Source organism: Camelus bactrianus, chromosome 27, assembly GCF_048773025.1.
Source record: "Camelus bactrianus isolate YW-2024 breed Bactrian camel chromosome 27, ASM4877302v1, whole genome shotgun sequence".
Classification (NCBI taxonomy): domain Eukaryota; kingdom Metazoa; phylum Chordata; class Mammalia; order Artiodactyla; family Camelidae; genus Camelus; species Camelus bactrianus.
Window position 1 is genome coordinate 13,759,192 of NC_133565.1, and position 25,294 is coordinate 13,784,485.

At 55.6% G+C, this 25,294-nt stretch overlaps 1 protein-coding gene and 1 non-coding gene across 2 annotated transcripts in view; both read right to left on the reverse strand.

Moving 5' to 3' along the window:
• The window catches only part of KLF13 (KLF transcription factor 13), a 44,370-nt gene extending 37,226 nt beyond the window's left edge, over nt 1-7,144 (reverse strand). Inside the window, exon 1 of the mRNA XM_074354283.1 lies at nt 5,098-7,144. Coding sequence (XP_074210384.1) covers nt 5,098-5,686 — 589 coding nt within the window. The 5' untranslated portion in view covers nt 5,687-7,144. The remainder of the gene's footprint in view (nt 1-5,097) is intronic.
• A 17,683-nt stretch (nt 7,145-24,827) lies between these two features.
• TRNAV-GAC (transfer RNA valine (anticodon GAC)) lies at nt 24,828-24,899 on the reverse strand. The gene has a single exon. It is a non-coding gene; the product is annotated as a tRNA-Val (tRNA).
• Nucleotides 24,900-25,294: the final 395 nt, after the last annotated feature.

Here is a 25,294-nt window from a genome sequence, read left to right on the forward strand (position 1 = left end):
TTTATTTTAAAAACTATTCTAACTGGGGGGGGGGGGGTATAGCTCAGTGGTAGAGCATGTGCTTAGCAGGCATGGGGTCCTGGGTTCAATCCCCAGTACCTCCATTAAAAAGCAACAACAACAACAAAACTATTTTAACTGCCTTCTTAAAGCACAAACCAGACACTCTTTAACAGTGCCCCGAGAGCTCAGATCTCCCTTGTGAATGTCAGGTATCACAGAACGCAGGCCTCACGGGGGCGGAAGGACAGAGCAGCCCTCCACAAACACCCCGTGTTTGTTCTAGTGCTATTCGGTTTTGTGGGGTTTCTCGAGTTACGTATTTAAACGCACATGTATACATATTCATAACCCTTCACTGTGTTTCCTCCCTTGCTTTTAGCCACCATCAAGCCTTCCCCTTTTGATTTGCCCCATCTAGGAATCAAACCACCACCTGGATTCAGGGTAAAGTCAGAGCAGACAGGCCCTGACAGTGTGGGGGCCACCAGGAGCTCCCGTCAATGAGCAAACCCCACAGTCCCTACTCTGATGGGGAGGGCCCCCAACTCTGCTGGTTCCAGAGAATTCAATCAAGCCCCACACACAGGGCCTCTGGGTAAGTGAGGCGTGGTCCTATCAGCCGGCTCACACGGGAGGGCCTCCTGTCTCAGGCAGGGGAAGGAGGGGTGCAGGTGGCATCGCCCCAGCCCCCCACACACACACCACAGGCTGTGCCAAGAAGCGCCCAGGGGGGCTACACCTGATGCCTGCAGGGGCTGAGAGCCTCAGGGCATGAAAAAGTAACGATGGCTTTGTTGAGGTTGTTTCAAATGGTCTCAATATAATGCTGTCACGTGTACAAAAGGAGAACTGGGAGAAGTTTAAAAAAAAAGACAGCCAGAGACACAGCAGGAACTTAAGTACCAGGGAGACCAAGAACTGTCAGTCTATTTCCTTTAAAAACAGAACGTGTCTTTGAAGTCAACACAGGAACTCCACAACACATTTAAATGCTGCCTATGCTGCTGTCATGAACACCCCAGGTCTAAACCAGACAGAAACACTGGCTGGACACCAGAACACACACCAGAGTCCATTGCAGCACATCTTATAATAGCAAAAAAAAAAAAAAAAAGAGAGAGAGAGAAAAGCAACATCATTGTGCTTTCAGCAGGTAAGAAGCTGGGTAAGTTATGGCATAGCCAGAGGCGCACCTTGGAGTACAATGCAGCCAGGAAAAAGAATAACAATGCTTCACTGAGCAAACACATGGACCAAAAGGCTCAGTAGGCTGTGTTTGGTAGGATCCTATACGTATATTTTTTAAATCATCTACTCCACAGATGCATATGCATGTGTACAGAAAAATCCATGAAGAGGGTCTAGAAAGAGACACACCCGTAGAGGGAACAGTAGTTAGCTGGGGGAGGGGAAGGCTTGTACATTCTGTCTACTCACTTCTGCATTGTTTGAGGAGTTTCACAATGAGGCCCATGGGCAGCCTGGGACTGAAGTGGGGGTGGGCAGGAGCTGGAGCTGCTGGCCTGGCTGTGTCCCAGACCAAGAGCTGGCCCTCTGCCAACCTGGTCTGCCCAGGGTGAAGGAGATCCCAGTCAGTCACCCTCCACTGGGACAGGCTGCCTTTCCAACGCAGCTGCCCTGGGGAGCACCTGCCAGGGCTCCATGTGCTTGGAGACCGTGTGTTAAGGCCAGAGCTTGTACTGGGGGAAAGGACCTAAATCCTGGCCCCATTACTATCACTCAGGATCGAATCCCTTGTCCAGTGAGCCAAGATAAATTTCAAACAAACCCTGCCCAAATCATCACAGGAAATGGCTGAGAGGAGGAAATGTGACTCTACCCCCTTACCCCACCCCAAACAAGGCTAGGTGACCAGGAACACCTCTCGGGGGCTGCAGGAGGGAGGGTGCACAGCCCAGAACTGCTGAAATGGGCCCAGCTCAGGCAGGGTGCAAGGGATATTTTGGCTACTGATGCTGGAGGGAAAACAGGGCACAGAGGTGTTCTGGAGACAATTCTTTGCGGGAAGAAATAGGCAAGAACGTGTTTGGGGCACATTGGCCAGGAAAGACAGAGCGGCCACTACATTAGGGGCCCACCGAGCCCCACTACCCCGGATGACAAGCAGGAATCTCCAGATTTGGGACCTGGCAGCTCAGGGTGTGGGTCTGCCCTCAGAGGGCTACAGAAGTTTCCTTCTTCAAGACCTCAAATTTTCAAATCAAAGCCCTTCAGCCTCCAAGAAAATGTGGTCGTGGTCTAGGTGTTCCCCATGGTGAGACTCAGCAAACTTCCCAAATCCAAGCTGGGAAGTTACAATCAACCAAATAATGACTGGCGAGTGCAAAGACGTTTGTGCCTTTGTTTTGTTTTATCATGCGTTTGCTATAACGTCAACAATCACCACAAAGTGACAGAGTTGGATGACTACTGGGGGGTGTAGGTGGGAGGCCACACCGCCACACAGCCAGCAGGACAGGTGGCTCTTTGCACATATTTAGTCGGAGTGGGGATAGGAGATGAAAGCAGAGCCAGGAAGGCCAGGTCCACCCAGAGTCAAAGCTGACCCTAGGACTTCCTAAAGAATTTTCACACACACGCACACATCCTAGTTTCCCGCTTCCAGGTGGTCAAGGGAGGCATCATCAAGCTGCAGGGAGGCCTGTGTCCCTGGTCACAGAGCTGGGCAGATCAAGCTGCCAACTGCCTCCTTGGCTAAAGGGGTTTTGGTATTCAGTCCCTACCATGTAATTACCATGGGGGGGGGGCGGTTCCTCAGGGGACAGAGTGAAAGGCCTGGCGTGACCTGAAACACTGCCTTCAGAGACCCCCCAGAACACTCTGGGAGCCCACAGACCAGAGCCTGCTGCTCCGGTCTTCCCAGGATGGCCTCTCGGTCACCCCCTACAGCCAGCTCGCCAAGCCTCTCCCTCCTGTGGGCGGCCCCTGTCTCCTCTAGTAACACCAGTTACTTATGCTCTGCACACCTGGGCTCAGGCTGGAACTAGGCATGGACGTGCCCTCGACCATAGGTAGGGTCTTGGTTCATAATTAGGTTCACCTGGAGTACCCCTTAAACTGCAGTCAGCATCTGGGACTTGGAAATCTTCATTTCCAAGGGCCCCAAGGGAAATGTGCACTCCTGACTTAGAGATCTGGCTGGAGTTTCCACACACCTGGAGGGCGGGGCAACTCCCTGCTCTTAGACGTAGCACACTGCCATCCTCTTCTGGCCGCCTTCGGTTTCCAGGTACCCCAGAGAGACTGGCTTCCACCCCACTCTGAGAGGCGTGCCCTGCTCCAATCATCTAGCCATCCTGCCCTGGACCCCGCAGGCAGGGCACACAGCCTAGACCAAGGGGGCCGAGCCAACCCAGAAGGTATCCCCCGGCGGAGCCCCGGGCGAGCCCCGCCCCTGGGCCAGCCCCTCTGCAACTGGGTGGGAGGCCACAGATAAACAGGCTGGGAGAAAGATTTTCCAGTCAAGTTCCCCTCCCAGTACTGGCCTCGCCCCCAACGCGGTACTCAACCGCAGTCACGCCCCAAACGCTGCCCCACCTGGCTCCGAACCTGGCCTGGCCCCTCCCCCACGACCACACCCACTCTGGCAGTGACGTCCCCACCCCTCTCCTGAGTCCACACACCCCTAATTCTGACTCAGAAAGCCTAACGACGGCCTCGCCTTCACCCGCGACCCCACCATCTGCCACGTGGTTTGAGGCGGTCACAGCGTGGGACCAGAAATGCGGGCAAAGCCTGGTGGGAAAAGTTCGTGAGATCCTTGGTTCCTGACACCTGTAGACCTGGGGCCGGCTCAGTTCCAAATGACCGGGAGAAAAGAGCCCTTTGGCTCTAGATTCTTTAAGACTGCGGTTTTTAAATCAGCCTTTTAATCAGCTTGTGAACTATTTTACAAACAGAAAGCCTAAACCTTTGATAACAAGGTAGCAGTGTAAGGGCTTTGAACCTGTCCCTGATATGTAAGACTTAAACGTCACAGAAGACTTCCCGTGAGCTCAGGAAAAACACAATTCTTTAAACCAAACTGGGGGAGAAAGATGGCCATCCATTAAAAGGCTGTTTCCACTTTTGTGCTTAAAAACCAAAAGACGACCACAGAAAAATCAACTACAAAGTCCCGGGCACGCGCGAAGGGAAACACCGCCGTAGGGTCGGGGGCGAGGGGCCGGCGGCGGTCCGCGTCTCCCAGGCTGCAGGCTCCGGCCGCCCGCCCCCGCGCAGGTGCTGCCTGCCCGCATCCGGCCCCGGCAGGTGAGAGCGGGGCCGGGAAGAGGGCGGCGCAGGCCGACGGGCTGTCGGCGGGGAGCTCGTTTCAGGAGAAAGCGCCGCCGGGCGGAGGAGCCCCTCAGGTCGGGCGCGCCCCCGCCGGCCGGATGGGCGGGGCTCCCACAAAGAGCCGCAGGCGAAGACCCGGGACCGCCCCCCGCGTCGGCCGCCGCTGGCTCCGGTTTCGACAAATTGAACCTTAGAGCGCTGGAAAAATTACAGGAAGAGGAGAGCGAAGAATGTGCCGAGTGCCTGGAGGGAACCCTGTCCCCACGTGAACTTCGCCCGCCGCGCGCCCGACCTGGGACGGCCCCTCCCCTCGCGGACGCGCGCCCAGCCGACTGGGGAGGGGCCGGGCGAGGACAACCCTCCCCCGCAGCTCCTGGGCGCCTGGGCCACCCACCTCCCCAGGCAGCACCCGCGGCCCCTACCCATCCAGCCAACTCGCCCGCCCGCACCTGCCCGCGCGCCCCCTGGCCTGGGCGGGGTCCCCGCCCCCGGCCCCGGCCCCGGCCCCGGCCCCGGTCCCGGTGACGCCAGTCGCCCCCGCCCGAGCGCGCCCCGGGAGGGGGCGTGCCAGGCGGGGGCGCGGTCGCCGGGCGGGCGCCGGCTCCCAGGGCCGCGAGCCGCCTCGAACCGCGAGCGGGGCCGACCCCAGCACCAAGCGGTGGGGTAAGGGGCGAGCCCACAATCGTTCCCGGCCCGCCGTCCCTTGCGCCTGGCCGGCCGGCGGCTCCGGGGGCGTGGCGGGGCGGCTGGCACTGGCCCGGGTCCGCGCGCTAGGGGTGCCCAGGCCGCCCCACTGACCTGTGTGAGTTCTCAGGTGCGCCTTGAGGTGCGAGGATTTCCCGTAAACTTTCTCGCAGCCTGCGTAGTGGCACTTGTGCTTTCTCTGCGGGGATTCGAGGTCGGCGCGACTTCGGCCCCGCCGGCCCCTTTGTCTGAGGCCGGGCTCGCCGCTCCCCGCGGGCCCCGGCTCTCGCTCGGGCTCCAGCCCCACCTCGGGTTCGGGCTCGGGCTCGCTCCAAGCCGGGCTGAGGGGCGCGGCCGCCGCGCCTTCGGCGCCGGGGGAGGCAGGCTCGGGGGCTGGGGGCGGCGCGGGCGGCAGGCGGCAGGGGGTCCTCGCCTTCCGGGCCGCGGCGCCCTCTCTGCGCTCCGCAGGGGCGGGTGCCGGCGCTTGTTGGTTAAGGTCCGCCAGGATCCGCGCCACTACGAAGAGCGAAGCGCTGTCCTTGCCGTCGCGGCGCTCCTCGACACGGGGCAGGGTGGCGGCGACAGCGGCCGCGCCCTCGGGTCTGGGCTCCGGCCCCTCCCGCGACCCGTGCACAACCGCGCGGCTCGACATGGATACGAGGCACTCGGCGGCGAAGTGGTCCACATAGGCGGCGGCTGCCATGCTGCGGGCTCCGGCCGGCGGCACTGCTAGTCGCTGCGAGTCGTCAACCGCGCATCCGCACCCACGGCCTCCGGAGAGCGGGCGGAGGGCGGGGGCGCGGCGCGCCCTCTCCACGGGCTGGGCTGGGCGCGCAGCCGCCTTTGCCGTCACCCGCGCGGCTCCGCGTCTGCGAGGCGCCCGCCCGGCTGGGCACCGAAGAGTGAGCGCATGGGGGGCGCGGGCGAGTGGGGTCCCCGCAAGGCGTCAGGGGCGGCCTGTCCTAAGGATGCCGAGCGGCGACGTCAGGGATGACCGCGCCAAGTCGTGGCCGCAGCCTCCCCGCGCATTGTGGCAGGCGGGACAGCAGCCGTGCGCGCCGCGGCTCGGTGTGGGCGGCCCGGCCCTGGGGGTGGGCGGGGCCGGGGCCACATCTGGACCCGACGTCAGCCCCCAGCCACATCCTGGCGGCGCAGGTTACAGGCGGCGGCGGCGGCAGCCGGGGGCTGCGCACGCGGAGGGGGCGGGGATCCCGGAGCGCGCACCGGCTGGGTAGGGCGGTCGCGCGCCCACGCCTGGGGAGGGGGCGTGGCCGAGGACGAGGGTGGGCTCCATTGGTCCGGGGTTCCGCGCTCTGGCCAATCCGTACCGCGAGAGATGGCTACCAGGCCGCCGGGCCTGCGCGTGCCAATGGGCGTGCCTCCTTGGCCGGCGGGAGGAGGGGCGGAAACCGGAGCCGGGAGCCGGGCACGCTGACGCACGACGTTCGAGGGCGGTGGGTCGGACGGGGCGGGGCCGCTCCCCCTCCCCTCCGCGGTGGGGACTCCGCCGGGTATTTTGCTGCCAGAGCTTTTGTACCGTGACAGTCTTGCACCCGTGTGGAGGCGAGCACTCGGGAGGGGGCCCTTTTGTCCCTACAGCCCAGCCTGTGAGGGGCGCCTGGGTGGGTCTCTTTCCCCTGCGGAGCGCGGTTTTCTGGGCGAAGAGGCGTGCCCGTTCGGCCGGGTTCAGGGCTGCCGGTCTGGCCTGGGGGCGGAACTGCTCTGGCCGCACCCCACCGAGGCTGGGTTCCTGGGTGGCCGCGCCCAGCTCCACGCTCTTTCCCGGCTGAGCCTCAGGCCCTCTGCGCGGCCCGGCCAGGAGCGAAGTCGGGTGGGGCGGGGCTGCGCCCGCTAGAGGGACCAAGATCTCCCCGACCGGTCCTGAGCGGCCCTGGAGACCAGGTCGGCCGGAGCCAGACTGGCCCCAGGCTGGTGGTTAACCCGGCTGCGTGGGTGACGTGCCCCCAGCGTCCTGCGCTCGCAGGAGTGAACTACGTGCTGGGGCGGCCAGCGCCTCTACTTGGGGAACGCGGGGCCCCTTCCTCCGCCTCCCCTCCGCAGGCTTGCTGCCAACTTTTCCAGGCTGCCCCTCTCCCGCCGTGGTGGGAGGCTTCAAACGCCACCAGCTGCGAGGGCCCTGCCCACCGCGCCCCACCCACCCACTGTCGGGGCCTCCCGATGGAAACGCTCCGATGCGCGCGGCCCGCGGTGTCCCCGCCCCGCCGCTCCGACTTGCCCTTGGCTCTGACCGGTGCCCTCGCCCTCGCTTGCTCGGCATCCCCGCCGCTCTTCTCCAGGCCTAGGCCATCACCTTGGAGGCCCGAACCAAGCGCAGCAAGCCCCTTTCCGGGCCGTCGCCGCCGGCTCCTGACCGTGGGAGACAGGGGCCGGGGTTTGCAGCCCCTGGTTCCTTTGCCTTTAATGATAGACGTTCGAAAGTGTCAGCTGTCCGCGCGGGGAGCCTGGAGAATGAGGGCAGCCCAGGCACTCAACTCCCGTGGACCAGAGAAGAGGGGTGGGCGGGGCAAAGTAATTCTGCGCACAAAATTTAAGAGCAGCCACTTCTCACCGAATTAATTTGGGGCTTGAGTAGAAAAAACTCTTTTCAGGTCACCAAGGAGGAACAGAGACAGGCGTTCTGGGTTGGATGTTACAGTGACCTGTAAACTGGTATCTAACTAAAACCCTCAAGTTCCCTCTCGCTGGTGGTGCCTGTGCTCTCTGGGAAGACTACACAATGTGCTATGTTGGGGTGGGGTCTCTACCGGCCAGCTGGGTCAGTTTCCTCTAACAGGGTCTCCTCTTGGCAGGAAGTAATCATTCTTCTCCCAGGCGAATTGTGTTGATGACATTTAAGAGATTTGTGTTCTGACCAAGTAATGATTCAGGATGTTTCTCCAATTCTACCAAAGTCAATCACTTTATTAAGGATAGAGCTGGCCCTACACTGACTTAGCAGTCACCGGCCCCCTCCCCGTCCCTCTCCAGCTAGCAGGATTCTGCCCAGTCTTCAAGGTACCACATCTCTCCACATTCACCATAATCCCTCCTGGGAAACCCCAGCCTGGGCACACACTAACAGGCCTCCTATGAGCAGGCACCATTCTAGGTATTGGGCCACAACCATGGACAAGACACCTGTTCTGGGTGAGGGGAGGCCAGCTTGGATCAAGGGTCCACTGCACTGGGAGACACTCCACCCCATCCACAGCCAGAAAGAGTCCACAGGCCTCCCCATGGGTGCAGCCTCCCTGAGGGTTTTGGCTGTGCCCGCATGGCATTCCAAAGGCAAAACTCAGCCCCTTGGCTTGTTTCTCAAACATCTGATGACTGTTCACCACAGGAAGCCTCAGGGAGGAAAGCCAAGAACAAACTCTGAATCCCCAAATGTTCCGCCAATGAATGGCACTGGGTACCTCTGGACGTGGGTGTGACAGGAGCTAAGAGAACATCTAGGGCTGAGATACTAGACACAAGGGCAGAGGGGCCGTAATGGGAGCAGAGGGATTAAATGAACCTATGGATGCTGGCTGCTAAGATATGCGATGCTGAGGCTATGTCTCCGCCCCCTCAGTGGATTTTCAAAATACAAGCAGCCAGGTGGCTGGAAGGGTCTTTCCTGGGGCAGTAGACCAGGCTGAGGGGAAACACCTAAACCTTCTGACATCTGCACTTGCCTCACTGAACAGCCAGACCATCCTAGAGGGAAGGCCACAGTTAACGAGCCCCCATATTTCTGGAGCCTCAAATCCGTCTTTCATGGGCAGCCAAAGCTGACCTGGTATCGCAGGAAAGCCTGTGTCATGAAATCTAAAGCCCCAATAGGTTTTTTTTAAAAGCATCTTGGAGGAAACAGAAACGATGTGGAGAGAAGTCCAAGTCAGCAATGCTATCAGGAATGTCTTAACAGAAGTGAAAGAAAACATGGCAACCCACAAAGGGAGGACACAGAAAGAAGCAATCAGAGAACACACAAAAAGTGGTCTTAGAAATCTGAACTAGCAGAAACGAAAAAATCGTCAAAAGAGGGCTTGGAAGTTAAAGTTGAGGAAATCTCTAGGAAAGCAGAACCAAAAGGAACCCTGAAAATGGGGAATAGGAGAGGGGGAAAAAAGAGGACCATCCAGAAAGTCCACTGGTCAAAATGAACCCCAAAAGATTGGTATGAGAGACGCAGGGGCAGGGGTGGAAGGGACGAGGGAATCTTCAATGAATTAACTCTTAAGAAAAGTCTCCAAAACTTAAGAACATGTGTTGGAAGGGCCTACAGAAAGCCCAATGGGAAAAAAATAGTCCTACCCCAAGGCACATCACTGCTGAATAATGGGGACAGAAAATGTCCTGACATTAAAAGCTGGTCACATAGACGGTCAGGAGTCAAAATGTCTGTGGCTTCTCTGCAGTGACACATAGGAGTTGGAAGCCAGGGTGCAAATCCTTGGGAATCTAAAGGAAAATTTTTCTCCAATTTTCACCCAAATATTTTTAGAGGTAGGAGCTTTCAAAAATTTTACCCATGCATCCTTTCTCGTGGTAGGATTCTACCAGAGATAATGCTTCACCAAAATAAAGAAGTTAACCGAGAAAGAGGAGGCCATGTGATCTAGGAAGGAGGCAGTCCAGCTGGGCAGGAGGGAAGGAGGGGAGCAGAGGATCTTCAGGCCCGTCAGAACATCCACAGACCCTTCTTCAGGAGGTGAAATAGACAGGTCCCTGTACCCCTCAGGAGAAGCTGGGCCATGCTGCAATCCAAACTACCTGCAAATCTCAAAGATTTATTTCTGGCTGTGCTACCCACCCATAAGGAGGGGCCTGGGGATGCCCAGGCGGATGGAGCAACCCCTCAAGAACATGCTGGTCACCATGGCAGAGAGAAAGGGCGAGGATGGACCCAGAGGTGGCCCTGATGCCTTCTTTCCCACACACAAAATACACCATCCCTCTCCCCAGGTGAGAAATCCTTCAAAACACGTTGATCACCATGTCACCCAAATCTGGGTGACAGTTGCGTTTCTTCAGGGGCACCTAACCCACTGTGGGCAATCAACATGTTAAATCCTGATCTAGAGGCCAGAGACAGGGAAGTTGGAGACTGGAAGGAAGGCAGGAATTTGAGGCCAAGGGAGATAGTCCAGCATCCAGCTGGAGACCCAGGACTTCTGCGGTTTCTTCATGTGGTCCACGTGGCTGGCTCCAGTGGTTCTCCTTTGTCTAGAGACCAGTGATCAGTTGTCTGCACCACCACCCTGACTCCACCCCCAGCCCTAATACACAATCCCAATGTACAGTGATGGAAAGGGGCAGAATAACACCACAAACCGCCGAGTTCAAAAAGGGGAGGAATGGGAGATACCCAGCAGACAGTGTCCATAGCAATCCTGAAATCCTCTTGGACAGATACAGTCCCTGATCCCCAAGTGTGGATGTTTGGTGAATAGTCTCTGTCCTGCTCCCTGGGAAGGCCTGACTGGCCCACTCTTCTGCAGGGCCTTAGTCCATTTGGCGGGGGGGGGGGGGGTGTCCTTCCTCCACCATCGTCCTCATTGGCTGCGTGGAGCTGGGGGAGTGGGGCAGGCAATGGGAATCTGCCCTCCTTGGGGGCTGAGCAGTTTCCCCAGCTCACTTCCAGCCTCAGAAGGTTAGAGATTAAGGGTTGGCTTAAGTTCCAGCCACAGACTCAATTAGTGCTTGTACCTGGTTTCTTTGGCGCTACTAGCTCGTCAAAATTCTCACTTTTTACCTAATATATTCAATTCCAGTTGGCTTCATTGTCAGTAACCACTCTCACAGTGCTTTTCTTTTTTAATTTAATTTTAAAATTTTCTTATTCTGGGGGTGGAGCAGAGGGCAGTAATTAGATTTATTTATTTGTTTTAATGGAGGTACTGGGGATTGAACCCAGGACCTCATGCATGCTAAGCACGTGTTCTACCACTGAGCTATACCCTCCCCCATCGCAGTGCTTCTCAACACATGCTTCTGTCTCAGCTAAATTGCAGACTTTGAGTCACTCGGTCTGATGGTAGAGTAACACCCTAAGTCCCTTCAGTCTCTGAAACTTCTAAGCTATCCCAGGTGACAGTTTACCGTACATCCTACCACCGGCCATGCTCCAGCCTCTACAGTCAATCTTCTCACTGCCTGCTGGGTCTGCCTTTATGCCAATGCCACATACTCTGTTTTCTGTTGCAGCTATGCCCCATTCCCAGTCACCATTCTCTGTGCCAGTCAGGAGCAGCTAAGGTATGCTACAGTAACGAGTAGTTCTGAAAGCTTCAAATACCACATGTTTAATTCGCAGTACCTTGAGGTTTGGCAGGGGACTCTGCTCTGTGGCATGATCACCCTCACCCCGGCACCCAGATGGACAGAGCAGCCTGTCTCTGGAACACTGGCAGTCGCCATGCCAAAGGGAAGGCATACCTCCTGGAAGGTCTTGTAGTGACAATTAAATGCTTGGCCCAGAAATGACACACAACACTTCTGCTCTTAGCTAGTCACATGCACCATGCTACCCACAGGAAACCGGGTGCAGACCCATGATGTCGTCAGAAGATGAGCTATCCAGTGACACATTCATGGTTTCCACAAAACCTGTGGCTGTGACTTGAGAGACTCTCGAGAAAACTGGCGAAGAGTTGGATGTTGAATTAACATGGAGATAGAAAATAAAGTGAACAGAAAAAATAGTCAAGCATTCCAAAGAGAACAAAAGGAAAGTCTACTGTCATTGACCACTTGGCTCAGTTGCTAGAATCCAGGACCTGCCTATTACTGGAGCTTAGTTTACCTTAGCTACGATGAAAAGGAAAAGGGGTGGAGGGGATGAAAGAAAACAACAGAAGAAGGTATATGAAGAGAGGATTTGGTGCCAGGTGGAACCAGGTCTGTGCTTTATTCTACAGTCTTCTTCTCTAGGGTTGGTTCCCTGGTGGCAGCCAGGCTGTGGGGTGCCAGCTCAGGGCATCATCCTTCCTCCATCCCAGGGCAGCTGCTGCCGGTAAGTCCTGCATCTGCTCAAGGGCTATGGCTGAGGGTGGCTGGGGTTTATCCAGGACCACCTCATGAAGTCCTTATGCTCAGAGCTCCCCACACCTGGTTTTACATGTCTCCCAACTTACTTCCAATATCATAAAGAATCATTAGTTCTAAAGAAGACTCAGTGGCAGAGCACATGTTTAACATGCATGAGGTCCTGAGTTCCATCCCCAGTATCTCCATTAAAAAAAAAAAAAAAAAAAAAAAAAGACTTTGACCCCGGAACTTTGGCAGCCCTCAAGTCTAGCCATTTCAGAATTGGATGGTTGGATGGGGAACTTCTGATCAAAACCCTCATCACAGCCACTGATGGCTTGACCTCCTAAGAGGAGAACAAGCCATCCTCTGTTGTAGGATATGGCAGAGGGGTGGCTGAAGTGGGTAGAAGACTGTATTCATGTTCCATCTCCCAGGAATCCTGGAGTGCCAAAAAATTCATCAGATCTCAAACGATGAAAGCCAGCTTTGCGTCTGGTGCATGTTTACTTGGGGGAAAGATTAAAACCAGAAAGGCTTCTGAGACCCAGTCCTCAAAAGACCAAAGAGATATTTACAGGGTCGGCAACAAATGTAGGAGGAAAGCACTTTAAAATGATGGATGGTTCCTTCCAAGCATGCTGGAGCAGATGGCTCCCACTTCTAGACACCACAACTGACTTGAGATCCCGCCCTCCTTCATGACAATCTGGGAGGATCTCCAGTCTCACTAGAAACTGTTCTTTGGTGCATCCCCTTTCCCAACTTTAAACCCTGGTTGTCTGCCATCGATAACTTGTCATCCCCTGCCTGGTGGCTGCTCTGGGTCCAATGCTACATCTCACCCTTTCGAGTTGACTCTGAGATTCCTCCCCAGCACTGGTCAATGATAGTTTCAACCTCTGGGACCACTGCAGAGCTCCCCTGATATGTTGACACACATGGGAGATCCACCAAGGAAGGTGCCATTCCTTCCCACTCTACAGGTGAGAGAATCAAGCCCCCTTCAGGGCAAGAGACTTCCCCAAGGCCACACCTAGCAAGAGCCCGAGTCCTTTGGCCTCACAATGGTCCCCCATCCCCAGCCTCGGGGCAGCCAGCTAATTAAGTGGGGATTAATCAGATCAATTAAACAAGAGCCAGTTTAGTCCATTCTGGGCTCTCCAGGGAATCCTGTCTAATGAGGATTCCCATTAATGGGATTGGGCGGATTTGCTGTGAACAATGAAGGATAAAATTCTCTTTAATTCTTGGCTGTTTGCACGTAGGATTCTGTGAAGAATTGAAGGATGGACAGGATACAGGGGAAGCACTATTCTTTTTGGTTAGTGCTGAAGGGAGTACCAGCCAGGATTACTTAGGTATCATAAGATCCCAGAAATTGGGTCTGGGTCAGGCCAGTCACAGTCAGGTGAGTTCTTCAGTGTGGGCGCCGAGGGTCTGTTGTCACCTTCCAGATTCATCCATATATTCACTTGGTTTTCTGGGCTTTGAGCTTCCTACATAGGGCAGTCCATTGAGATAGTCAGTAGCTATTAAACCTGATTTTATAGTGAAACTAGTTGATTTACAATATTTTCCAAAGGTAGTAGGAGTTGGGTCTTTCTACTCCGAGGCTCTTTGAACTGGAACTTTCTGACCTAGGATTTGGGACTTGGTATGAAACTTCTCTCAGCTGTAAAGCGGAGAACTGTACAACCAGGGCTATTGATATTCCGGGGGAGGGGGGATGTTTATGCCCAGGAAAAGGCCAGAAGTTGAAAATAATTTGTTTTAATCACACTCCAGCTAACCTGAGAGCCACCCGGAGGCTGTCATCCCCCATCAGAAGTCATTTCCCGAGAGCCCAGAAATAGTTCCCACTGGAAATGGCTGACAAAGTCCCTTTGAGGGGTCTGTGTTGGGTCTAGTGGGTCGCTACGAGGCAGGCCCTCCAAAGGCTCCACTCCAAGGGGGCAAGGATGCCCCCTGGCTGTGGGCCAGCCCTGGGGTCAGTCACTGGACTGTGCTCCAGTGCGTTGGGGCGAGCTGCCACTCAGGAAACAGGTCCTCAGTGGATGGGGACACATTCTATTGTGTCCTTGAAGTCTCCCCTTAAAGACCTTTCTCTCCCCACGTGTCGTGATGCAGCATTAACTCCTGGACTGAGAGGACCCAACTCAGAGACTGTGGTCCAGACTCCTGGACTGGCTGCTAATGCTAAAGGAGCCAGGCTCATCTGAACCGTCCAGGGATGCACACATTTCTACCTACAGCAGCTTCACTACATGCCCGTGACACATGAAGAGGTCTAGGCAGTGCAGGGGCTGCTCAGGGAGGCCTGCAGTGCCATCTGGGAGGGATAGTGGGGTGAGGGTAGAGTCCCCCGAGCCTCAGCTCAGCTCAGGGCCAGCTCAGGGCGCAGGCAGCCTGAAGGGGAGCCCACTCTCAAGGCAGAAATTGTTGCAATACCGCAAGGCAGTGTGAAATACTGTTGCAATATTTTTGCAGTTTTTTAAATGGCCACAGAGGTTTTGACACCACTCCCTTGGACTCTGGGCAGCTCAAGACCGCTTCAAGCCACAGAGCAGAGTGGAAGGGGAGCTGTGTGATCTTCATCCTAAAAGGTGGCATCCCCCGGCTGTCCTGCAGTACACCTCTCCCCAGGGAAGAAGTCCATCTGCCCTGAGCTGGAAGCCAGCATGGGAGTGAGGGAGGTCTCAGCCTCAGGTCCTCAGGTCCTCCCACCTCTGGACCTCCCAGCCAAGGCCCAAATACCAGAGCAGCAGAAAAAGCCATCCCTTCCGGGCCCCCATCCATTGACTTACAGAGGCTATGGTTCTTACTCTAGGCTATCACATTTAGGGTTATTTGTTACGGAGGAATAGTAACTGAAATAAACATGGCTGCTGTAAACCAAAAACTGACTGACCTAGTGCTCGATCAAAGAAAAGGGGTCTCTTTCAAACCTGGGGAGGCAAAAACCAAGATGGTGGGATTTGATCTGAGGTCCAGTCTCCACATATGAGCTGAGGGGTTTAAGGGACTTGACCTATTCTGTGTTTGACTTATGGACGGACTTGAGACTCCCCTCACGGCTCAGGGAGAGACCCTCAGCAGCAAGCTCTCTCTCGATGCTGCTGTGACCTGGAAGGCCAGACTGCCCAGGACGCCCTCCAACTCAGGACGGACAGTGGGGAGGGAGAAATACCATGAACACCCTTTACGCAGGTTCACCAATTGTTGAGTTTTTGCCATGTTTCGTTTTCTTTCTCCCTCCGTGGATCTTTCTGTATCTCTTTTCTCCTGAATCCTCTGACACCTCACTCCCTGATGTTTCCAGAAATAAGGACTTTCTTCTTGAGAAGCCACAGCACCATTATTGCACTTAAGAATATCACCATTTATTGATGACCATCACAGAATATGCAAAAAAAAAAATTGAATATTTATTTATTTATTTTTTGCAATGGCTTTCAAACCCTTTTCTAGCAAAAAAAGAAAAAAAAAAAATCTCTTCTTTATCAACAAGACTGAGATGGCTGTCCCCAGAATGCCACAGGCCCACCCAAATGACCCGTAACTTCAATCTTTCTATAGGGCCTGCCCACCTTGGTGCAGAGACAGTGAGGGCGTCAACAGGGACCAGGATGTCTCCTTGTCCCGCTGTCATCCTCATCTGGCCCTAAAGGGATGGACTTGAGCCCCAGCAAAGGTACTGTTTGTGTTCCTGCCTTTAAGCTGTTTGGCTTCAAGGCCATAACCCAGGACCTCACCCTCAGCTATCTCAACCCCGAGGGCTGCCCTCGGGTGCTCAGCCATCAGTAGTCTTGTCCCCACCTTGTCACCATCTCATCCCTTCTTATGAATGCAGAAAAAACCCCTTCCTTCCCTTGAACTGCCCTCCAAGGTAAAAGGATTAGGTCTGGAGGAAATCAATGATCACTAGCCAACAGTCTACATTCCTCCACTCACAGGGGACACCAAGCATTCTTATCTGGTACCTGCCATGGCCCCATGGTTTGGACTGAATATTTGTGTCCCCTTCAAATCTCATGTTGGAGTTCTAGCCTCCAATGTGGTCTCCAATGTGGTAGGAGATGGGAGGTAATCAGATTTAAATGAGGTTTAAAGTGAGGCCCCTCACGATGGGATTAGTGCCCTTATAAGACAAGGAAGAGACACAGAGAGCTCTCTCTCAATTTATTTTTATTATTATTTTTTTTTAATGGAGGTACTGGGGATTGAACCCAGGACCTTGTGCAATCTAAGCACACCCTCTACCACTAAGCTATACCCTCTCTGCCAAGAGATCTCTCTCTCTCTCCCCCTCTCTCTCATCAGCGTATAAAGGCACAGCAAAAAGTAACTGTCTGCAAGCCAGGAAGAGCATGCTCCCCAGATGTTGAATCTGTCGGCACCTTGATCTTGGACTCCCAACCTCTGGAACTTTGAGAGACGAATGTCTGTTGTCTGAGTCACCAGTCTGAAGCTGGAGCTGACTGAGACACCCTGTGATGCAGGAATCACTTTCCCATGGCACAGGAGGAAGCCAGCTCTGAGAGGCATATGAACTACACTAAGTTAAACCCAGGACCTAGGTTGGAGCCCTGTTTGGAAATGCTTTGAGTTGATCAGTTAGAAATGCTTGAGTTGCAAGTGACAGAACCCAGTCAACAGTCACTTCAGTGCATAGGGGTCTCTCTTGAAAAGATGATGGGAGGTCAGCCTTCCCAGGGCTGGAGGAGTGTCTTGGGGAGACCAAGGTGGGGCCCAGCACCTTCTCCCTGTGCCCTTGCCATCCTTAAAGTTTTGCCATTCTGCTTCCGAGATGCTGGCCACAGCTCCAGGTCTACAACTAGGGCTAGAAGCTGGGCGGTGGGGGCAATGGGGGAAAATCGAAGCATGTGACCTATACCCTCGGTGAGAAGCCCACCAGCCGCTGGTATACTGAGGAAGCAACCCTCTGGCTTCCCAGCCATTATGGTGAGAGACAGCCCAGGACAGGGGTTCCGCACATCCTGTGTCGTTGGGTACCCCCAACACCTCTCACAGGCCCTCCTGTCTGATTCAGGGTGTTTGCCCACTTGGGTCAGTTGGGGAATTCATTCAAATTCCCAGTGCCTCTGGAAGGTTTCATTGGATTCCTAGCCAATGTGCATGCTCTGGTGGGGGTTGTTTATTTTCCTTGTGGGGAGGGGCAGAGGATGGAGTGCTTCTAATTCCATGTCTCCAGCCTGCCTCTGAGATGTTCCAGGGTTTCCGTGATGAGGGTTGCTGGCCTATTTGTTGGAAGGATTTTCAAGTTCATTGGGAGCTTGATCAAGGTGGCTGTTACCCCACAGAGCCTCCTGACGGGTAGGACAGGGGTTCCCTAGAGCTCCAGGGAGCCTGTCCTCTGGTCCTTCTCCCTCCAGCTATGCATCAAGGCTCCAACTTGGTCCTGCTGAGATAAATGGTGCTACCCAAGCTCACGCTAAACTTGGCAGCCCTAGCAAGGGCTCAGTTCCAGTGAACGGGCTGCCAAAAATACTGCCCTTGCGCTGTGACACTGAGGCTTGGGGTGAACAGGCCCCTCCCACTGCTCCCAGCCAGCCAGCCCTCTCCCCTGCAGGCCCAGCTGATCTGCAGCCTCTCCTTGAAGCCTCCCCGCATACCCCCTTTCTAGCTTCTGCTCCTCTCTGGCCCCCATTCCTCCCCCTGAGGCCTGGACTCAGCCCTGACTTCCCTGGCTGATGGGCATCACCAGTCGGCTGTGCTGGCGTCAGGCTTTCATGGCAGGGTGCAGGGAAGAGGGGTGCTGGGGTGGGTGGGAATTACTGGCCTTGCACCATGGGTTCCTCCAGCTGTCCCTTTCTTCTGAGCCACCGAGGATCACAGGCATCCTCGACTTTCCTTGGACTTCTGGTCAGTTTTGGACTAGGGGGAGCCCCAGGTAGAAATCACGGGGGGGGGCTCCCCTGGGGTCCCTGCAGACTGGCCGTGTCCCTTGGGAGCAGGCCATGGCTTTGCGGGAACCCCTTTCCACTCAGCTGTTTCCTGGTTCCAGGCGCCTCTCACCTGCCCCATGAGGACCCCGGCGGTAGCAGACCCCTCACTTGGCTCTCACTACCCTGAAGGGATGCTCTGCCCCTGTGGTTTCCCTGCCCTTGCTCACAGCTTAGTCAAAGGCACAAGCTTTCCCCTCCGGGCACATGGGTGCGTTTGCGTCTGTGGCCAGCCCGACTCAGCCCAACTCTCCCCACTTCAGGTTAGCTGGAGACACAGAGTTAGACATTCTCCCAAAGGCCAGAGGAGCTGCAGTGTTCTTTGGAACACAGTTGTGAAGTGAGTCTAGTTCCACAAGTTTGGGCTGATTGCAGGCACTAAGGTGTGACTTCTGGGCTAAGTACTGAAGGTCCCAAAACTCAGAAGCTCAGAGCCAGGACAGGAGACCCTGAGCAGAGAGAAGGCAGCCAGCCTCTGGGGAGCTGGGAGAAGCTTCTGGGGAAGGCGAGATGCATGCAGGGACTGGGTGGGTTGCCAGGTTTGAGGGTCCACCAAGGACAGAAGGGTATTCGGGTATGATGGCAAGGCAGCCCCTGCCCAGCAAGGTGTGCTCAGGGCTGGGAAGTTCCACCCAGCCAGAGAACGGTGCTCTGGGAGGCAGATGACACCTGCTGATGGCAGGGCCCCAGGGATCTTTGCAAGGGCAGAGAGTCATGTGCTGGGGGTGTCCCTGATGTGGGCAGGCTCCCAGGGGCCCCCGGGGCTCCCATGAGGGGAGTTCACATGCTAGCCCAGGCTGCTGGATGCCCTGGGGTGGGGGAGTTGGGGAGAGCAGGAGATGTTCAGAAAGCAAAGGGCGGAGGCTCGTGGACAGCTGAGAGAAGCACAGCTGAGGAGCTGCTGTATGACATTGGGTTGGCTGGTGAACCTCTCTGAGCCTGCTACCACTGCTAAACAGACTGTTTTGAGTAGGGCATCAAAAACTGCGATGCTCCAGCCTGAGTAGGACGCCCACCATGTAGCAGGTGTGCATCCCCGGGCAGTTTTCTCCCCTCCTTCAAATCCAGGGTCACCGTTGATCACCAGGTGACCTGGAGACCTCATTTCATAGGGCAACGTCAGGCCCCTCTTCCAGCCCTGCTCCAGGTGAGACCCTGGGCCTCCAGATCTGACTGTGGCCATGGCCCTAGCAAGGCTGGTGTTTGCACTACGGAGCCTGGAGGCCCCTGGGTGGTGGCACAGAGAGCAGAGGCTGGCAGCTGCCGCCAGCCCCACAATGTGGCTTTTGTCAGCCAGAGTGGCGGTGGCACTCGGGACGACCTGTGCGAGGGGGGACAGGCCCCCAGACTGGCCAGAGAGTTGCCTCCAGCTCTCAACAAAGCTGCCTGGTGCAGCCACTGTGAGGCTTGGAGCCCCACTTTTGTGATGCAAATCCAGCAGGGGTTCCCTGCGCGCTCTCCTCTGCTGCCCAAAAGCACTTTGTGATGCAGATGAAACGAGGCCTTCTGCATCCGCCCTGCGTTCTCCATCTCACGCTGACTCCACCTGTCCCCACCATCCTCCCCAGCCAGGCTTAAGACCACAGCCCTGCATCAGGCCGGCCTGGGACCTGGCTCTTAGGGAAATCTTAGTTCAGCCTGGAGGTGGCAGAACCAGAGAAAAGAGGTGGACGCAGGAGGGAAATCACACCTCAGTGCCTGCAATCAGCCCAAACTCGTGGATCTAGACTCACTTCACAACTGTATTCCAAAGGAGAACACTGCAGCTCCTCTGGCCTTTGGGAGAACATCTAACTCTGTGTCTCCAGCTATCCAGCTGGGAAGAGTGAGGCTCCTAGGAGCAGGCGGTGCTCCGGCTAAGCAGGCCAGGCGGGGGACAGTGTCTGAGGTGGACGGCCTCGTAGGCAGAGGTCCTGCAAGCGCCAAGGCCCCGATGTGGCCTGGCCAGTTCCAGGAAGAGACTGGCTTGTGGGAGAAGGACCCATTCCTGGACTCCTGGGCATGTACACCCAAAAAGAAGGCCTGAACCCCAGACCAACACAATCAGGTGCCCGTCCGACCCCTCCGCACACTTGGCAAATTTCAGTTTCTCCGAGCCTCTGTTTCTTTGTCTATAAAATAAGGATAGGAATAGCCTCTATCCAAGGGTTGTGGCAAAATGAAATTAGAGAATCCAAATAAAATACTGAGTTCAGTGCCCAGCCTATAACAGGCACGCAGTGGCTGATAACATGGACAGAAATTTGACGGTACTTACCAAACTCAGAAATGTATGGGCTCATTTCCCTATAATGTCACTTCTAAGAGTTTATCCTACAAATGCCCTCACATGTACAAAATGGCACACGTTCAATGTTATTCTTCGCAGATTTGTTTGTAGCAGACAGAGATTGGAAGTGACCAAGCTGTCCATCTACAGGGGTTGTTTTCATGGATTCAGGTCTGTCCTCTTCAGCTAAAACAAGAATGAGGTTGTGTGTGTGTCCTGGTACAGGGGGCCTGGCTGCACCCTGCAAGCAAGGTCAGTGACCCATGAGAAGAATGGGGCCCAGCATCACAGGGGCCTGGGGGCCACTGGCCCAGAGAGGGGGGAGGGGGATGCCAGGAAGGGTGACATGAGGGACCGGGGTAGTGGACACACACACCTGAAGGAAAAGTGTCTCTCCTGCAGAAACTGACTGTCTTGGGGCAAAGTGGTGCACGCAGCCCCGCAGTGATGGAATAACACCACTGGTCACCATGACAACAACGGAAGGTGGGCGGTGCCCAGAGCACAGGAAGAGACTTCTGGGCCCCCAGCAGGGTTGCCTCTGGGTGGCATCTCAGTCACCCTGGGTTTGCATGTGGCCACAGTTGTGTGGATTCCCGGCCTCACTCTCCCCGTCTATAAAACGAGGATCTGACCCCCGACACCTCTGCACCTCGGTGCCTGGGAGGAAAGATTGAGAGAAAGGCTGGGAGCACATTTTTGAGCAGGCACAGGGCTCTAGGGACAGACACAAAGGCTGTTGGCCTTCCCCTGCAGGCCCGGAGGGACAAACTCATCCCTTTTCTGTTCCCTCTCACCCTCATTAGAGAGGGCTATGTGCAGCCCTGAATTTCTGTCAAAGCAGCTTCCAGGTAAATAAATACCAACTAGAGAAGTGAATGAAGGCAGACTGCATTTCCTCTGGGCAGGAGGCTTCCCAGCCGTGCTGTCCACAGGGGCTGCTGCAGGAACCCAGGTGTGAGTCCCTGTCAGTGCTGTCCACCTGCTCTCCAGCCCATAACCCTTCCAGCTTTGGAAGTGTTTGCAGAGTCATTCTACCACCCCTGCATCCCCAGGAAGTCACCATCCCACCCACCACTGGCCTGAAGCCAACCTCCTGTGGGACATCGCTAGCTGTGCGGGATCGGGGTGGGGGACAGGGTATGATTGCGGAACTCAGCATCCCCCAGGCCTGACCTCTGACCTCTGGTCATGGCATCCCATTCTCTGTCCACAAGGGCCCAGGACGCACAATGCTTCTTACCCCTGTAGATCAATACAGGCAAGGCTATTGGGAGGGGAGGCGCACAGAAGGGCCGTCACCCACTTCCTCACTGCTCCTGCAGGTCTCCAGAGATGCCCTGTCCCCTCTGCCCCCGCCTGGTTGGACCAGGGTGGCTCCAGGCTTCAGCCTCCCTGTCCTCCCTTGTCCACCACTGTCTCATTGACACCCCACAACCTGCCCAGCAGCCCTGGTTGTCCCCACCTCTACCAGCAGCCACCCTCTCTACCAGGCTCCACTGGCACCAGCGCCAGGGGCTGGAATGAGGAGGGGCTTAGATCCCCACTCTGTTCTGGGCCAGCAGGGAGGGTGAGCCAAGCCCAAGAGGCAATGGTTACGACCATTCTTATGCATAACGGAACATCCACGTGGTCAAACTGCATCTTGTGCAGGTGGCTTCACAGGAGGCCCTCTTGGGTCTTACTCTCAGTCACTGATAGGATAGGTTAGGAGAAAAGTCTGGGACCCACCCCCAGGTGTGAACTGATGTTCCTCTGTCTTTCACAGACCCCTGTGTTCCTGTGGTCGCCAGTCCCTACAGGAATAGTTTTATCTTCTGCCGAGGATTTCTGGGGAGGAGAGTGGTTTGAGTGGCAAAGTTTTGGGGGAGCCTGAAGTCACCTGCCCCCTCCACTCCCCCCAGGTGAAGTCACACCCCGACTCTCCCAGCCAGGTGGGCCCTGGGGCTCCAGGCTGTTGGCACAACCGCACTCCCAGGCAGGGTGACTCCTGCGGGCTTGGCTTAGGAGCGCCGGCTGCCTGCAGTCGTATCTGGGGTGTGGTCTCTTTATGCACAACATCTCCAAAAACATCCCCCACTGTCTTGAACAAACCAAGACTATCTGCCCCAGCCAAATGGCAGAAATATTGTGAGAAATTAAGCATGTGTCCTTTAGATAAAAGACTCTATTTTAGGTTGAACCTGTTTAAAGATTATGTTTTGGTCTAATTGCCACCTGGTAGTGTGATCCTGCAAACACTTCGGTGGCTTTGGGGACAGTGTTCCGTCTCTCCAGGCCTCAGTTGTCCTGTCAGAGATTCCAGGGGGTGAGGCTCAGACCCCAGTACAGCCGTCCACCCAATAGGAGAATTCCCTTTATTTCCCCAGGGTTTCTCCTCCCCTACCCTCATCTCCCTCCCAGGACCTGAGGGCAAGAGAAACCCCCCATCTCCCACCGAGGTCATAAGAGCAAGAGACAGCCCCCACCCGGGCCCTGTGGGCATTCTGACTTTGCCTTGACAGTGGGTGTGCAGAGGGAGCAGTGGCGGGTGCCAGAGGCTCCCCCGCTGGGTCTGACAGACAGTGAAAGCCCTGGGACCCCACAGCCACAAGTCCCAGAAACCAGCGTGCTCACCTCCCTCTGGGCCAGGGACCAAGCAGGGATGTCCTGAGACTAGTCCAGAGCCGGTCCTCCCACAGCCTTCTGCCACTCAGGGCCACCCCTGCACTCCCAGTGTCAACCCCAGTGACTGCTTCCAGGGATCCCTGTGCCTCAGTGCTCTGCTAGTGACTTTGTTTTTTGCCCCCATGGTCCCCACTGCACAGATGAGAACACTGGCTCTGAGAGGTGGCCCCTCCGGCCCCTTCTGCCCTGCTGGCTTCACCCCCTTCCCTCGGCCCCCAGATACTCCGTAGCCACACAGGGGCCATGACTCCCATCTCTGGGGAGGAGGAAGGAATCTCGCCATGCAGAAACTCCTCTCTGGAGGTTGGACCCCTTCTGGGTCGGGGAGAGATGAGAGATCCTCCAGCCTGGCCTGGACAGACGGCATACGCTCAGCATATTTTTCTGCTCCGGGACTTTTCCTGCTCTGGGGCTTTCTCTGCCCACTCTCTCTCCCAGCAACCTGCACACTGGGGCTGCTGCTGCTTATCTGCCCACCGGGCCTCCTCCCGGGCTGCAACTTCTTGGGGGCTGAGATGGGCCTTATAGCTCCCAGTGAGGGCGTGCCAACACTCTGGGTCCCCCGGTGCCCCTGTCCCCTCTCCAGGACACACAGAAGGGCCCTGCCCAAGCAGGGGATGGATTTCCCAAGCCCAGACACATCTCTTCACTTACCTCTCCCTGTTTGGGGGGGCTACGATGATTTCCTATGAGGCTTCGAGGGGCTGAGTGTTGGGGCCCCTCAGGGCTGGGGACCTTTCTCCACTGACCCCAGAAAAGTCCATCTCAGCAACCAATCCCACCTCATCATCCCCAGAACTGAAATGACTTAAAATCATTGAGAGAATCAGGTCAGGCCCAGGGAGCAAGGCTTTTTTACATTTTTTTAAAATGCCAATCCAGGGGGTGTGGGTATAGCTCAGGGGGCACGACGTCCTCGGTTCAATCCCTAGTACTTCCATTAAAAGTAAATAAATGAATAAATAAGTAAATAAATAAACCTAATCACTTCCAACCCCTACCACACACACACACACACACACACACACACACACACACACAAAACCCCAACAAAACAAACAAACAAAAAACTCCATCCAGTCCAATAAACTTCTGAGGGTGTTGCTTCTTCAATGAAGTTTGACATACTTACTGTGTCATTGGAAAAGTGGAACCAAAACATATGTCCCCCTGTGTTTCCATCTGAAATATTTCTGTGAATGAAACACAATTTTCCTGCTAGGCTTTTGACAGAGAACCCTGTGCTCTGGACTCCCCCTCCAGATGGCCTAATCCACAGGGGACCCGCTTCATACCCATTAAGATCTTGAGTGGTGGGTCTGGTCGTATGAAGGCCCTGTGGACTCATCCCCAGCAGGCCGGGGACAGTCGGTGCCTGCCGGGTGGGGAACAGACCCAGGCCGAGTTACTCAGGTTAAAAGCGTCTATCCTCCCCTGGATGCTCTACTTAAAAAGGACAGCCAGGCACCTGGGGAGAGGACACCTTGAGGAACCCACCAGCACCACCCTCAGCCTCTAAGGGAAGAACTGAGGGGTGTTCCTGAGAGCCAGGCTGGACGCCCGGGTCCCAGCTCTGGCCCGGCTCCCAGACGTGCCCCACCCAGGCTGCAGGCTGGCCGGGGGCAGCGGGGCACTGTCTCCACTGGGCACACACTACATCCACACTCAGCCTTGCTCAGTCATTCAGTCATCAGGGAGGAACCCCAACATTCAACACTCTCCCTGCTCCAGAGGGGTGGGGCCCAGGGGCCTGAGGAGACCCTCCACTCCTGCCCCAGTGCCAGCTCTGGGGCCCTCCAACAGGCCTCAGGGTCGGTGTTTGGGGCCTCCCTGAGTCAATTTTTTTTAACTTTTAATTATTTTATTTTATTTTTAATTTTTTTGGGGGGGAGGAGGTAATTAGATATTTATTTGTTTGTTTATTTTAATGAAGGTACTGGGGATAGAACCCAGGACCTCGTGCATGTCAGGCATGCACTCTACCACTGAGCTCTACCCTCCCCTCTCCCAATTTCTTTTAAAAGAGGGGAAAATGGAGTTGCCAATATTTTATTTTGTCCATTAAAGTCATCGTGACAAAAACAACCTCTACCTACCGTAATGATTTCACTTAAAAAAGAATGTTTTTAATCAGAAAAAAACATTTTTCAAATACTCTAAAAAATATTCTAAAGCCTTCAGCTTTATAAAACTGACCACTCTGCCCTCTTTGTCTCATCTTACCTGAGACCACAGGCCCTGTCCGGAGCCCCTGGGGCAGGCTGCGTTGGCCTGGCTGAGTGGCCTGGTGCCACCCAGGGAACCTGAAGGCCCTGCTAGTTGGGGGACTGCTGGCCAGGCCTCTGCTGAGGTTGTGCGCGCCCTCAGATGCAGTCCCCCCAGGGTACCAGGGGGC